This window comes from Cetorhinus maximus, chromosome 3, assembly GCF_964194155.1.
Source record: "Cetorhinus maximus chromosome 3, sCetMax3.hap1.1, whole genome shotgun sequence".
NCBI lineage: Eukaryota > Metazoa > Chordata > Chondrichthyes > Lamniformes > Cetorhinidae > Cetorhinus > Cetorhinus maximus.
This window is the reverse complement of record NC_135881.1, coordinates 52,770,529-52,787,148: the sequence shown is the minus strand read 5'-3', so window position 1 is coordinate 52,787,148 and position 16,620 is coordinate 52,770,529. Positions and strand designations below refer to the sequence as shown.

Below are 16,620 nucleotides of genomic sequence, written 5' to 3'. Positions count from 1 at the left end.
AATTATAAACTCGAGCAACTGGTTTATACTGATTACTTTACCTGCTCTAAATACTGATGTATAGTAATTCACCATCTCTGCCATTTCTTTATTTTCATTGATAGTGTCACCATTATCAGTTTTCTAGGGGGCACCCTCTTTTTTAAAAAAAATTATATTTGGAAAATTTGTAATTTGTATTGATTTGCTATACCTTACAAGCTGCTTTCCATGCTTTTGGTATCTGTTTTGTCACCCTTTGCTCTTCTTTGTGCTTTTCACCTATGTGAAGATCTGTTTTTTTTTACATTTTTGGATGCTTTTTCTTTTTGTCTTATGTCTCTTGCCTCTATAGTTGTCCCATGACTGCCTGTCTTTTTTGGCAAGTCGAGTTCTGAAGTAATAATTTTTAATCTGTCCTGCCTGTAACATCCTCAGAAAGCTCTAAAGTTGTCAGTTTCCCATTGATAAAACCATGTTGATTCTGCCGTGTCATATTATAATTTTCTAAGTGTCCTGCACCTTAATAATGGATTCCAGCATTTTCCTGATGACTGATTTCAGGATAACTGGCCTATTTACTTCCTCCATACTCCCTTTTTTCTTGAATAGCAGTCTAACTTTTGCCACCTTTGAATCCAATGGAATCATTCCAGAATCTTGGGAACTTTGGAAGATCACAACCACTGCGTTCATTATCCCTGCTGCCACTCTTTTGGAACTCTGGAATGTAGGGGGCAGGTCCTGGGGATTAAATCGGCTTTTTAGTCCCATTAATTTCTTTAGTGCCATTTTTAAAAAACTAATAACTTAAGCTCTTCATTCTCATTTGACCCTTGGTTCCCCACTATTTCTGGTATTTTTTGAGTTTTCTACTGTGAAGACTGACACACAATCTTTGTTTAAAGTCTCTGCCATTTCCTCATTCCTGATAATTTCTTTTGTCTTGGTCCCTAAGAGACCCACATTTACTTTTGCTACTCTCTTCCCTTTTACATTCTGCTAGAAGCTCTTGTGATGTGTTTTTAAATTTTTTGCTGGTTTATTCTATTTCCTTCCTCTTTATAATTTTTTGGCTGTTCTTTTATGCCCCAATCCTCAGATTTATGGCTTGGCACCATTTGATTATTTTAATCGAATACTATTTTAAAATTTCTTCAGTCAGCCACTGAATCATTTTTCCTGTGTAGCTTTTATTTCTTGATAGAATGTATCTTCGTTGAGAATTCTGAAATATTTCTTTAATGTTTGTCATTGCTTATTCACCAAAATAGATTCCCAATCTACCTTAGCCAACCCATCCCTCATAATTATGTAATTAGCTTTATTTTAAGTTTATTACTCTAGTGTCGGATTGAAGTATGTCATTCTTAGAATTTTACATTATGTTAACATTCCATCTCGTGATCACTCTTTCTAGAGAATCCCTTGTATGAGATTGCTAATTTGCCCTGTAATAATGCCATACAAGCTCTAAAATAGTCTTTTCCTTGGTTGGTCCAAGATGTGTTGTTCTCGGAAAGTGTCTCAAAAATTTTATGCAATCGTCCTCTGAACTACTTTTGCCAACTTGAATATATGAAGATTAAAGTCTCCCATGATTCTTGCATAACCTTTGTTGCAAACACCTCTTATTTCTTGCTCAATACTCTGTCCAACAGTATAGCTCCTGGTAGAAGAACTATAAAATGTTCCCACTCATGTTTCCTTCCCCTTCCACCCGTAGTGACTCTACTTCTGCTCTTTGGAGCTAAGATCCTCCCTCACTATTGTCCCACATGTTCCACAAATGGTCTAGCCATTGCTGTTTAGGCAAGATCATAAATGACAGTCTCCAGCGACTAAATTAGTCAATTCATAACCATCAAGAGGGTAATATACTTTTTTAAATATCATTTTACAAGGTACTGTATTAATACTTGGGGAAAAAAGACTTTATGCTTGCGATGAATTGGTGATAGCATAAATGTTGAAAAATGCCAGAAATAAAATTGCTTTTCTTTTAAAAAAGCTATCAGTTAACATTGACCTTGAGGTTCAGTTGGTCATACTGGTAAATTGCTCAAGCTTTGCTTTATTCTGTCATTGTTAATTATTACCAGTGCATGTGGGTAATCCATAGATTTTGGCTATGTAATAATAATTGCCTTGAAATCGATGGTTTACTTGAAAATAGGCACGGATAATTTTGTCTGTTTCTATTTTCCTTTGTTGGACCTGCCCCCTTAAAACAAGAACATAGTTGAATTCTTTTTGTGCAAAATATAAATCGTTTTTTTATCGTATTTCTCTACTTAAGATACATACTCATGTAAGGCTGTGGTTCTACAGGAGCTGAGTAACCCTCTGTTTTTTTTCACTACCTGTTTTTCATGTGCAAGCTTGGATTTTGCTAATAGACTACAGGAACACTGTAGTGAACATAATCCTGTATTCATCCCCCATCTCACTGGCATTAGGGAATGGGGTTGTTGGCTCATTCCCCCCCCCCCCCCCCCCCCCGCCACACAACTGCCCCCCACCTTTTTGGCAAACTCCATTAGCCAGAAACTTGAGGCGATCCTGCTGTTCTAGCAGAGACATGCTATCTCAGCATTGTCCAGGGACTATGCATATGATCTTCCTGGTCTGTAAAGCACAGTGCCATAGGTAAGCAATGTATTTAGCTACAGATTCATTAGTAGGGCACTGAGATGAAGAATTTTTCTCACCCTGTTCCACCGTGCTGCGCTATAATTCCATTGGCATTAATTGCAAGTAACCCAAGTAGTTAGTCATTCTGTACAGTGGCTATTGGGGAATCGTAGCTAACAGTGATTTTGTCTTCTGTGACATCCACATACACAGATTTGTGGAATGATTCATTTGATGATAATCCTGACTGACACGTTTTCCCATCCCATCCCAGTGGACCAAGGTCAATTTAATGCGCCATCTAGTCGACATCAGAGAATATGACAAATCTGGATTGATCTCTTGGATCTTCCTGGTTCAAATGGCTCGGTTCCACATTAGACAATAGATTTAACTACTGAGTTAATTTGGGGAAGCCGAGGAGATTTTTTAAAAATTGAATTTTGACCTTAGTTTGAGAGTTGACAGCTCAGTTGTGCCAGTTGACGAGAAATTTGTGCTTCTGTTTTGGAGGGTTGTTTGTGATAGTTTTACAATGCTGTCTTAGCAGCTGAGCTCCAATTTAGATACACAGTAATTGTGAGCATTTAATCGCCGGCCGTAAACATCTTGCTTTCTAAGATTAATTTGTATGACATGTAAAGGGTTACATTTTGCTGTATATTTTATGTAAAGTAATGAGTGAATTAAAAAAATTAAGTAAGTAATAAATGTGGAGTTTTGTGAAGGCTGAGTTGTATATCTATCTATATGTGCACATTAAAATCTGGCTGCTATGAATGACGCTGTAACTGCAAACCAAGTGATGAGAATTTTTGAAATTGGGTTGCTCATCAGATGCAGTTTAGCTTGTTTCTATACATTGGACCTCTGCACTATCTTGACCTTTAGAGGTATATTCACACTGCATTACTAAGCTTTCAATCATTTTACCCGAACCAAAAATAGTCTTAAGCATTTTTACCATTTTGCCTCAGCTCAGTAATATATTTAGCACTTTTGTTTTTCTTGGAGAAGAAATAATTGAGATTTAAATTGCATTACTAACTACTTGATTGTGTGTGTATATGTTTGTGTGTATTTTAGGGTGTTGTACTGGCATATTTATGGTACAAGAGCATGAAAGTTAACTGAAAATAAAGCCCATTATTTTGAAAGCAAAATATAGGCTATGGGAAGATGTATATATTATATGTTGCAGACAGAGCTACTGGAGAAAGGTTGTAATATTTGAATTTTCACATAAAAATATTAGTTACAGTTCTTTAAGGATTTAAAGAGTTGTGATCAAAGTGATCACTATATAGTGGGTCACTCTAGGCTAGATTTGTTTATGCCTGGCAGTTAACATTGCAGGAGGGGGATGGTGTTAGAAATTTGAACCATCTGGATGATTGTCAGGAATGCTGAGCTACAAGGTTCTTTCTTGGTCTTTCACCAGTGTTTCCCCACGTGTGTCTGGCAGAGTGCCACATAACAGCACAGTGTGTTTAATGTGTCATACTTTTAAACTATTGGTTTGGAAACCCCACAAGCCAAGGAACTGACACATGCCAAGCTTTTCAGTCAACACATTCGGCACATTATTAGGATTTTCAAGCTCAGTGCCGAGATAACTTTGGTCAATTTGATATGAATGTAACACTGTGTTTTCTTTAATTGCTCACAGACTGATTCAAGGAATATTTTTTCTTGTAAACTGAATTTAATTGGAAAGATTTTGTTTTTGTACTTAACAGACAAAATCTAAACTGTGTGTGACTTTCTGTAGTTTATAATTTTTTTTGTTTTGTTTTAATTTATGTACAGGTTGGGCCCATGTGGTTTGTGCACTTTATATTCCAGAGGTGCAGTTTGCAAATGTCACTACAATGGAACCCATTGTGCTACAGTATGTTCCCCATGAACGCTTCAACAAGGTAATTAAATTATTAAACCCAAAACAAAATTATGCTAATTTTCAGGTAGTTTGTAGTGTAAGCATTCAAATATGCACTTCCAACTCAATTGTTTCAGGCTTGAGCCTTGGAAATACCTATGATTAATCTTCTTGCTACTAGTTGGATTAGATTTTGGCTAGCTTGCTAGCTCAGCAATTTGAAGAAGTAATGTTATACTTCCGTTGTGTAATCTGTAGGAACATCTAATTTTCATATAATTTAATGCTGTTCCAGGATATGGCATTACTTGTTCTAACTCATTACAAGTGGGCTTCCTGTTGATTGTAACAGAAATGTTAGTTCCAGTGGCCCAGTAGGTATCCTCACCATTTGAAATTTCGATTTGAAATCAGGCCTTTTAAGTTGCTAAGTGGCTTTCTGCGTGGGTAGAGGAAATCTTGAGTCACTTATTCTAGCCATTCTCAAATATCTCTTTCCATGTTGTGCAGTGTAAGAAACAGAAGTTAGCAGACTCAAATTACCAGCCAGACTACATTTTGCTCATGTATTTTACCTGGAGAAAACCCAGATGTGAGCTAATTTTACAATATGAGTGTTTGTGAGCAAGTGTTCTTTACATTTCTATTTTCACAAAAGAAGGGAGAATGTTTTTAATCTGGATTGGTTTGTTCTTGAAAGTGGTTAGAAGTTTTTGTCTGTCACTAAGAACTGTTGGCTGTTTTTAATTGGTCACTTCCAACAAAGGTCCAGCATTAAAATTGAAATCAATTAGTTATGAAGAGCAAAAATTACTGAAGTACATTACAGAACAGTATATGCTGCAGCTCAAATTAAGTTGTAGAGAGATATTCAAATTTATTGCAAATTAGACCAAGAAACCTCAAGCAAAAATAAAAATAGCTGGAAAAATTCAGCAGGTCTGACAGCGTCTGTGGAGAGAAATAACGTTTCGAGTCTGTATGACTCTTCATCAGAACTGAGGAAATATAGATTTGAGGTGAAATATAAACTGGTTGAGGGGGGTGGGACAGGTAGAGTTGGATAGAGGGCCAGAGATAGGTGGAGGCAAAGAAGAGATTCTCAAAGATGTCATAGACAAAGAGGTGTTGACGGTGTTGATAATGGCTAAGGAATGTACTAATGGAAACATTAAGGGTAGAAAGCAGGACGAGCAAGTGACAGCCCTAGTCGGGGTGGGGTGGGGGAAAGGGATCGAAATAGGATAAAAGGTGGAGATTAAACTTGTTTTCTCACTGAAAAACTCGTCTCACTTCCTCCAAATAAAAGGTGTGGCCATGGGTACCCGCATGGGCCCCAGTTATGCTCTTTATGGGGTATGTGGAACATTTGTTGTTCCAGTCCTACTCAGGCCCCCTCCCACAACTCTTTCTCCGGTACATCAATTACTGCTTTGGTGCCGCTTCATGCTCTCGTCTGGACCTGGAAAAATTTATTAATTTTGTTTCCAATTTCCACCCCTCCATCATTTTCACATGGTCCATCACTGACACTTCCCTTCACTTCCTTGACCTCTCTGTCTCAATTTCCGGTGATAGACTGTCCACCAATATTCAATACAAGCCTACTGACTCCCACAGCTACCTCGACTACAGCTCCTCACATCCCGCTTCCTGTAAGGACTCCATCCCATTCTCTCAGTTCCTTCGCCTCCGTCGCATCTGTTCCGATGATGCCACTTTCCAAAACAGTTCCTCTGACATGTCTTCCTTCTTCCTTAACTGAGGTTTTCCACCCACGGTGGTTGACAGATGCCCATCTCCCGTGCATCCGCCGTCACACCTCCCTCCCCCTCCCATAACCATGATAGGGTCCCCCTTGTCCTCACCTACCACCCCACCAGCCTCCACATTCAAAGGATCATCCTCCGTCATTTCCGCCAACTCCAACATGATGCTACCACCAAATACATCTTCCCTTCACCCCCCGGCGGCATTCCGCAGGGATCGTTCCCTCCGGGACACCCTGGTCCACTCCTCCAACACCCCCTACACCTCAACCCCCTCCCACGGCACCTTCCCATGCACCGCAGAAGGTGTAGCACCTGCCCCTTTACTACCCCCCTTCTCACTGTCCAAGGGTCCAAACACTCCTTTCAAGTGAAGCAAAACTTCACTTGTACTTCCTTCAATTTAGCCTACTGCATTTAGTGCTCCCAATGCGGCGGTCTCTACACTGGAGAGACCACACGCAGACTGGGTGACCATTTTGTGGAACACCTTCGGTCTGTCCGCAAGCATGACCCAGACCTCCCTGTCGCTTGCCATTTCAATACACAACCCTGTTCTCATGCCTACATGTCCGTCCTTGGTTTGCCGCAATGTTCCAGCGAAGCTCTACGCAAACTGGAGGAACAGCACCTCATCTTCCGACTAGGCAGTTTACAGCCTGCCGGACTTAACGTTGAGTTCAACAGCTTCAGATCATGAACTCTCTCCTCCATCCCCACCCCCTTTCCGATCCCCCCATTTTCCAATAATTTATCTTTTTTAATATATTTTTCTTTTCCTACCCATTTCCATTATTTGTAAATGTATTTCCATCCATTGTTTCATCTCCACCTTTTAGCCTATTTCGATCCCTTCCCCCCACCCCACCCCCACTAGGGCTATCTGTCACTTGCTTGTCCTGCTTTCTACCCTTAATGTCACCATTGGCACATTCCTGAGCTAATATCACCACAGTCAACACCCCTTTGTCCTTTGTCTATGACATCTTTGGCAACCCCTTCTTTGCCTCCACCTATCACTGGCCCTCTATCCAGCTCTACCTGTCCCACCCCCCTCAACCAGCTTATATTTCACCTCAAATCTATATTTCCTCAGTTCTGATGAAGAGTCGTACACACTCGAAACGTTAACTGTATTTCTCTCCGCAGATGCTGCCAGACCTGCTGAGTTTTTCCAGCTATTTTTATTTTTGTTTCAGATTTCCAGCATCCGCAGTATTTTGCTTTTATCTTAGTGAGAATCCTCAAATTTTATTTTCAAATTTTTCCTTTTTTCTGAAACCAATGACTGTTGCAAGGGTATATTCCACAGTTCGCTGAAGCGCTCTGTCTCACCTAATGTTCCCTCCACAATTTTTCTTTTTGCACAGCCTGTTTGCTGCACTGCACTATGTGTTCTGGGTTGCTGCATGGGCACGCATTTGCACAGTTTAGAGGGTACACTGGTCTCGCCCAAGTGGCTGCACTGTATTTTTTTTTAAATATTAATTTTTCTTGCGTATTCTTGAACAACTATTTAAAAAAAAATCTGATTTACTTTATTTAAAAGTTTTTCTCTCTTGTGGTATGCCAGGCTGTATGCTACTAGTACACTGCTAATGTTGTTCAACTTCTTGGAACACATATTCCACTCTAAATTAAATGCAATATGTACCTTCTACGGCTATTGGAAAAGGTAAATTGGCCACAAATCAAGACCTGTGAATCATGACTTAAAAACTACATGTTTGATTGTTTTTCTGTTCTGGCTGCTGTAAAAATCTGACCTGAAGTACAATAGGGTGGAATTTACAGATATGGGATTTCAAATTCCACTTTGCAAGATGTACCTTAAGATGTGCCACAACTAACCCAATTTTGCTTTGCTTTTGGGAGGGAGTGGAAAGAAGGTGATTCCCTGGAACGTAATTGAGGCTTAGAATAGGCCAAATATGCCCGAGCAGGAGGAAGAGAGAGAAAAGTCAACTCTATTATTGTTTTGTGTTGAAACAGAACTCTGTAATCAAATCAACTATGTGTGGTAAATTTGCTTATGTAATACCTGAATCAGACAAGCCTTCTCTAGTCCAAAGCACTGTTGCTTGACCAACCTGTCTGGCATATTCATGTAACTTAGAGGAGTATATGTGTCATTGTGGCCTGGTATTATTCCTATTTGCCTCCAGATAATTCTGCAAACGTGCACCAATGGATAGTGTAGTTGTAACTAAACATTGGTAGGAAGCTTATTGGTGGTCAGTACTGTGAGTTGTGTTTAAATTTCAGAGCACTTGGGTGTTCCTAGCTCATCGCTCTGTCAACTTGAGCCGAGGTTTTCTGGATTTGGATGAGATACATGTTTTTCTACAGGGGGACTGCAAATACTCCATATTGGGAAAAACAAAACCCTTGAGTGGGTGTAAATTTCTCGGCTTGATTTGGAGAGACATTTCTGAATGCCAGACATACAGATGACAAAGAAAAATTCCAAATGTAACCTCAATTTGCAGATATTGGAAATTTGAAATAAAAATAGAAAAGAATAAGAAAGAATAATTTGGGGATAGCCAACTTCAGTGGGGTAAGAATGGATCTAGCCCAGGATTAGCAGGCAAAACTGTAACTCAACAATGCCTTGCCTTTAAAGAAGAGAGAGTTTGAGCACAGTCGCAGGTGAAAGGTAGGACAAACGAATTCAGAGCTCCCTAGATGATGAAAGAGATAGAGATTAAGATGAAGTAGCAAAAGTATACTTGTGACAGGTGTCAGGTGGATAATACAGTTGAGAACCAGTCCAAATATAGAACATTCAGAGAGGAATTGAAAAAGCAAATAAGAGAAGCAAAGGGAGGATATGAGAAGAGACTGGCAGCTAATGTAAAAAGGAATCCAAAAGTCTTCTCTTGACATTTAAATGTTAAAAAGGTGGTCAGAGGAGGGATAGGGCTGATTAGGGACCAGAAAGGGGATTTATGCATGAAGGAAGAAGGCATACTGAGGTATTGAATAAATACTTTGCATGTGCCTTTACCAAGAAAGAAGATGCTGTGCAGTTCATGGTGAAAGGGGGGGTAGTTCAGAATATAGAAGAGTTTAAAATTGACAAGGAGGTGGTATTGGATAGGCTGACTACTTAAAGTAGAGGAGGCACCAGGACTGGATGAGCTGCAGCCAAGGGTACTGAGGGAAGTGAGAATAAAAATTGTCAAGGCACTGGCCATCATTTTCTAATCTTCCTTAGACTTCTGGCTGGTGCCAGTGGAGAATTGAAAATGTTACCCCTTTGTTCAAAAACAGGTTTAAAAATAAAGCCAGCACCAACCTCATTGGTGGGGAAGCTTGTAGAGATGATAATTTGGGGCAAAATAAATGGTTACTTGGACAAATATGCATTAATTAAGGAAAGTTGACTTGGATTTGTTAAGGAAGATGGTTGTTGGAGGTCAATCATCTCAGTCTTGGGATATCGCTGGAGGAGTTATGTAGTGTCCTAGTCTCAACCATCTTGGCTGCTTCTTCAGTAGTGACCTTCCCTCCATCATAAGGTCAGAGTTGACCTTTGACGCTGACGATTGTGCAATATTCAGCACCATTCATGACTCCTCACATACTGAAGGAGTTGTGTTCATTTGCCGCAGGACCTGGACAATATCCAGGCTTGGGCTGACGAGTGGCAAGTAACACAAGTGCCAGGAAATGACCATCTTGAGCAAGAGAGAATGTAACCATTGCTCTTTGACATTTAATGGCATTACCATTGCTGAATCCCCCACTATCAACATTCTGGTGTTGCCATTGACCAGGAACTGAACTGGACCAGCCATATAAATACTATGGCTACAAGAACAGGTCAAAGGCCTGTGTCAAAAATTGTGCGGAGAGTAACTCACCCTCTGTCCCTCCAAAGCCTTTCCACCATGTATAAGGCACAAGTCAGGAGTGTGATGGAATACTCTCCATGCTTTCCTCGATGAGTGCAGCTCTGACATCACTCAAGCTCGATACCGTCCAGGACAAAGCAGCCTGCTTGATTGGCAGCCCATCCACTCCTTCCACCACAGTGGCAGCAGTGTGTACCATCTACAAGATGCACTGCAGCAACTCATCAAGGATCCTTCATTAACACCTTCCAAAGGATAAGTGCAGCAGAAACATGGGAACACACCATCCTGGCTTATCGCCGTTCCTTCACTGTCGCTGGTTCAAAATCTAACAGGGCTGTGGCTGTTTTTTTTAAATATTTGTTCATGGGATGTGGGAGTTGCTGGCTAGGCCAGCATTTATTTCCCATCCCTGTTTAGGGGCCATTTTAAGAGTCAGCCACATTTCTGTGGGTCTGGAGTCGCATGTAGGCCAGACCAGGTAAGGAAAGCAGATTTCCTTCCCTAAAGGACATTAGTGAACCAGATGGGCTTTTATGACAATCGACAATCAGACTTTTAATTCCAGATTTTTGTTGGATTCAAATTTCACCATCTGCTGTGGGATTCGAACCCAAGTCCCCAGAGGACTACCCTGGGTCTCTGGAATACTAGTCCAGTGACAATACCATTATGCCACCACCTCCACCTGTTCCTAAGCCACATGGACTGCAGCGGTTCAAGAAGGCAGCTCACAACTACCTTAAGGGCTATTACAAATGGGCAATTAATTCTGACCTAGCCAGTGCTGCCCACATCCCATGTTTGAATAAATTAAGAAAAGATTCCTAACCAGCAGCAGGGACAATCACCCATCACCCCTGCGTTCTCTGACCTGCGTTAGTTTCCAGCCTACCATCTAGTTTTAATTAAGAATAGGACTTTCTAAAATTGAGCTAAAAGTGCACTGAAAATATTGAATCCTCATTGTATATATGTCTTATTAATGTTGTAACATTGACCTTGTTGAATTCAGTATACTTTTGTAATGTGATTGCTACATAATACGCTTGGATTTTCACATAGCTATTATAAGGTTGCTGTGAGATCCGTAGAGACTGATCTCTTTTTTAGAAAGAAATTCAAACTTCCTGTTACGTGCAAAAGAATGACTTGCGAAGATTTCATGTTTTGAAACTTTTCGTGTAACAAGCGACTAAAACACGTTTTGTAGGCATCTTATACTACAAACTACAGAAAGGAATGTTCCCCTTTTATAAACATCACACACATTACTCTCCACAGAATAGTAGTCCTTAAAGCAATCAGTCCACAGTTCCTTCCCAGTGGATTTGCATTTCCCTTTTTCATCTAATAGTAACATAAGTGACAGCCTTCAGACTCTTCCTTAGTTTTCAGAGAGTTTCTTAAATCCACTACCAGCAGTAATGGCTGCCCTGATGATTCATCCCTTTAGGCGAAGCCAGAATGAATCTACTGGACTGTCTTTCCCCATATTTGGCTGTGGTGGTTCACAAAGCCAAGCAGCCTCTTCTCTCCCTGCTGATCACACAAAACTGCTTACTGTCTGTAATATTCGCTGATTTTCAGGGAAACCTGTAACCCGATCTCAAAAATGGCTTCCTGCCCTCTTCCACATAGCAATGTGAAATACATTGCATCCAGGTAGAAATGCAGATTAGCTATTCTTGATCCCAACTCTCTTTCATGTCAGAAGTAAATAGATAGTTTGCAGTATAACTGTTTACGATCAGATGCCTTCAATGCCTTTCTGGGACTTTGGGAGATTGAGCCTACTCTTGTAAACTTAGGGACTGCTTTCATTGCGTAAATACCTTGCACCTTCTTCCCAGTAAAATAATCTAAGCGTTCCTTTGGTCTCTAACAATCAAACCACCTAGGCTTACTCTCCAGCAGACTTCAGAACAGGTCATAAGACACCCTTCCTTTACCCTAAATTTAAAGACAGCCCCAAAACATCATAATCTTTTGAATCTCACAGATGTAACAAAGTTCACATTAATTACTAATTGTGAAAATAGAGAGTCCTTAACTGAGTATTAAAATATGGTGCTGTATATTTTTTTAAAAAAGTAATACAGATTTTGCACAAATGAAAATGCTTCAAGTCAGAAAGAGGTACAGAGTCCAGTCTTGGGACCTTGCTGTTTTTTGTATGTACAAATAACTTGGATGAATGAAGTGTATAATAGGCAGCAGATAAGGAAAATCAATTAATGAGATTCAGAAAGTTTGTATTTTTTAAATAATTAGGCTATATGTGACTTAGACAGTGTGCATAAGTGTATATTATTTTGTAGCAAGAAACAAAAAGAAAGGAATATGTGTTAAAATTGAATAATCATAAAAATGCTGATTGGGAAAGATGTGTATTGGGTTTATTGGGTAATTCTTGGCCACAGTGGAAAAGGCACTTAATCTGTTGTATCTATTGTGTTAACAAAGGATTTCATTGCTTTAACAATGAAGAAATATAAGTTTTTCTTTAGGAATGCTCACACATTGAGTTGGCCTAACTGAAGTTTTCAGTATGGTGAATGGTTGGGTTCAACTGATGCAGACAGATTGCTCATCCTAGTCAATGGCTCAAATACCAGGGACACTGTTTAAATTTTGGAAATTAAGAAGGAAGTTGAGCAGAAGTTTCCTGAAGGTGGATAATAGACTTGTGGAATAAGTTACAAGGCAGGCCTTTGAAGTTGAGAATATAAAGAGATTTAAGAGGTCCTATGATAGATTTCCAAAGAGAGAAAGGGATATAGTGAAAAGTCTCTTTGGAGTTGAAATCAAAAAAAAAGGACAAGGTTGACCTTTTTGGCCTTTTCCTGTTCCTTAAAATTCTTGTAGTTCAATGTTTAACTCTGCACTACCTAATTCTGTCTGCATCATTGTATGCTTCGAGCTTCCTAGCAAAATTATTACTGAATTAAATGTATCATGTAGGTACTCTAGAAGGCCTGTTAACTACTATTAAGTGATAAATGATCATGACAGCAAGCATTTTACTTTGTTGCAAAATGGTTGATTTACTGTAATAGGTTTAATTTACAGCCTGTCTTTTAAGAAGTTTCAGTTATTAAAATATTGAGTGTTCTTATTCACAACATTCACAAACACCAACATTTCAAATCTGTTATGCATACTTGGAAAGTGAATTGCCAATGTGCAATGTTTTTCTGTCTGTTTCAATCATGTAAGCTGTAGCAGTTCCAGTTTCAAAACAAAATCATAGCTTGGTCTGCTGTTGAGAGAGATCTTCATCGAAAGGTCCCAGATCCATTGGAAGATCATTGGCCTGAAATGTTAACTCTTTTTCTCTCTCCACAGATGCTGCCTGACCTTTTGAATATTTCCAGCATTTTCTGTTTTTATCCCATGTTCATTTACAATTTCAAATGCCAACTAACCACAGAGTTGCATCAGTAGAGTTGGGGAAGGCTTTTTTAAAAATTTTCTCTCTTTTGTAGGTTTTCAAGGCCCACTTGCTGTACGGTGGCAGAGAGAATGGAAAATCTTCTCCCAGTTTTTGGCCAGTGACTGACTTTGCTCTGGCTGTTCAAAAATGTTTAGTATGACTTGCATTTTTTTGGATATGTAAGATTTTCCTCCATTCCCTGATTTCTGAGCAGTAGCTCACCTTGATGGTACTATTACATGCTTCTGGGAGAGTCTTGCCACTCAGGTGTTTGGTGTCCAGTACATTTTCAGTAGCAGAAGTAACCAAAAATAATGAAAACCTGCCTTTTTTATTCCTTCACAATGCAGACATCACTAGCTAGACCAGCATTTGTTGCCCATTCCTAATTGCCCTTGAGAAGGTGATGGTAAGCTGCCTTGAGCTGATGAAGTCCATGTGGTGTAGGTATATTCAGTGCTGTTAGGAAGGGAACTCCAGGATTTTGACCCAGCCACAGTGAAGGAATGGTAATATATATTTCCAAGTCAGGATGGTGTCTGGCTTGAAAGGGAGCTTGCAGGTTGTGTGTTCCCTTTTGCTATTAATGGATTTTGCGTTAACTTGACCTAGATGTTTGGCCCTGAATTATTTTTTAAATTGTGCATTGGTAAAATGGTGCTTCTGATGGTGGTGAATGATATCAGGATCCTTTGTTATCAAAAGATGCAGACATGAAATCAAAACCTAGCAATAGATATGTGCAGCAAAACAGTTATCTGTCACCAATTAAATAACTAATTGAATCTAAGTAAGATGTTCTTAGCTAGTTATTTTTACCTCTGTTCAGTTTTCTGCTTTTCCTCAAGGCACTGACTTTTGCTGCAGTTGGGGTTGATGGGTGCCAAATCCATCAAACCCAACTGCAGCCTTCGTCCAACTGACTATTCTTGATATGTGAACCCAGACAATGTTGACAAGTTTCTGGATTATGGAAGGATTACAGTCGATTTCAATTCTGTTCTTCTCATCTACATTGCAGCAAGGCACTAGGAGTAGAAAACCTAGCTGATTTGAGAAGACTTGTACATAGAACATGAAAATGAGGAAGTTCTACAGCAGCTAAGGGAATGCTGGCTGATCCTTGTTTGTAGGTCTCGGCTTTGGAAGGATAATATTATTTGTGAAAGGTCAATATTTAAAGAAAATGGTTAAATTTGTTGTATTCCCAGTAGATGAATAAGTTAAAGGGTGATCTAATTGAGGTTACTAAAATAATGAAAAAAGTTGAGCAGTAGATGCGGGACAATTCTTGCCTTCAATAGGGACATCTAAAATGAAGGATTTTATATTGAAATTCAGACAAAGCTGGTTAAAAACAGATCCAGAAACAAAGTTGTTCATGAAAAGGGTCATGACAATGTTGATTGCATTTCCTCAGCAGGCCATAATGGCATAATTCACTGGTGCTTAAAAAGGATGCAGATTCTTGGAAGTAAGAATATTAAAATCGAAGAAGAAATGGGGGGGGAAGGAATTGAGGTTACAAATATGAGTTTCCGTGGCTTGCAATGGCAGAGTATTCTAATTCTGTTTTCCGCCCCCCCACCCCTTCAAGGTTGCTGAAGCCACCTGTAATACACAAACTAAAGCCTGGTTTGGGATCCGCTAATTCAATGCTGACTGAAAATTGAACCTGGCATCTTCTGTTGCCTGACTTGATACAATACTGGGCAGTGCTTTTGCTCAGCTATTATGAAATTGTTGGTTTGTTGTAAGATGCAGAATATTTTGAAGTCACCTTGGTGGATGGCTATTTTGGATGCAATTGAGAGTGGGAACTTAGCTGATTTGACAAATCATACATCGAATATAAAAGTGAGAGAGGGGAATCGAGGAATGTAGTGTGAAAGTTGATTGGCATGGTCAATCAATTAAAAATTACTGGCTTTTGTGTCTAATGGACTTTTGAACTTTCTCTAAAAATTCATGTGTTACTGCATATTTACAAAAAAAAGATATATGGAAGGACAAAATCTTAACTGCCAAACGATTTTATGTGTGTTGTCACAATATTTAAAATTGTCCTCAACGGTTACATGACCCTGGGATACAAATGGGAGAATGATGAAGCAGGACATTGATTCAAAGTTCTAAACTAAGCTTGGAGGCAAAGCAGCATCTGGATGAGGAGGAACAACGTAGAACCCATGTGGAGAAATTAATGGAATTTTGTTGCACAGAAAGTAATATACTAACTCTATAAGACATAAGAAAATAAGTAACAAAAACAAAAATACCTGGAAAAACTCAGCAGGTCTGACAGCATCTGCGGAGAGGGATACAGTTAATGTTTTGAGTCTGAATGACTCTTCATCAGAACTAAGGGAAAATAGAAAAGAGGTGAAATATAAGGTGTGGGGGTGGGGGGTGGGAATAGGTAGAGCTGGATAGAGGGCCAGTGATAGGTGGAGATTGCCAAAAGATGTCATAGACAAAAGGACAAAGAGGTGTTGATGGTGGTGATATTAGCTAAGAAATGTGCTGATGGGGACATCAAGGGTAGAAAGCAGGACGAGCAGCGGACAGATAGCCCTAGTTTGGGGGGTGGGGGGAATAGACTAAAAGGTAGAGATAAATCAATGGATGGAAATACATTTAAAAATAATGGAAATAGGTGGGAAAAGAACAATATATATAAATTATTGGAGAAAGGAGGTGTGGACGGAGGAGAGAGTTCATGATCTAAAGTTGTTGAATTCAGTATTCAGTCCGGAAGGCTGTAAAGTGCCTAGTCGGAAGATGAGGTGCTGTTCCTCCAGTTTGCGTTGAGCTTCACTGGAACAATGCTGCAAGCCAAAGATGGACATATGGGCATGAGAGCAGGGTGGTGTGTTGAAATGGCAAGCGACAGGGAGGTCTGGGTCATGCTTGCGGACAGACCGAAGGTGTTCCCCAAAGCGGTCACCCAGTCTGCGTTTGGTCTCTCCAATGTAGTGGAAACGGCATTGGGAGCAGCGAATGCTGTAGACTAAATTGAGGGAAGTGCAAGTGAAATGCTGCTTCACTTGAAAGGAGTGTTTG

At 39.7% G+C, this 16,620-nt stretch overlaps 1 protein-coding gene across 12 annotated transcripts in view; it reads left to right on the top strand.

The window, feature by feature from the left end:
- mllt10 (MLLT10 histone lysine methyltransferase DOT1L cofactor) overlaps positions 1–16,620 on the top strand; it is a 325,623-nt gene that overhangs the window by 21,693 nt on the left and 287,310 nt on the right. For 7 of the 12 annotated variants that reach the window (XM_078538350.1, XM_078538343.1, XM_078538354.1 and 4 more), the window contains one exon: positions 4,423–4,532. The exons of the other annotated variants lie outside the window; for them this stretch is intronic. In XM_078538350.1, the coding sequence (XP_078394476.1) occupies positions 4,423–4,532 (110 nt within the window). The remainder of the gene's footprint in view (positions 1–4,422; positions 4,533–16,620) is intronic. 12 annotated transcript variants of the gene reach the window in all.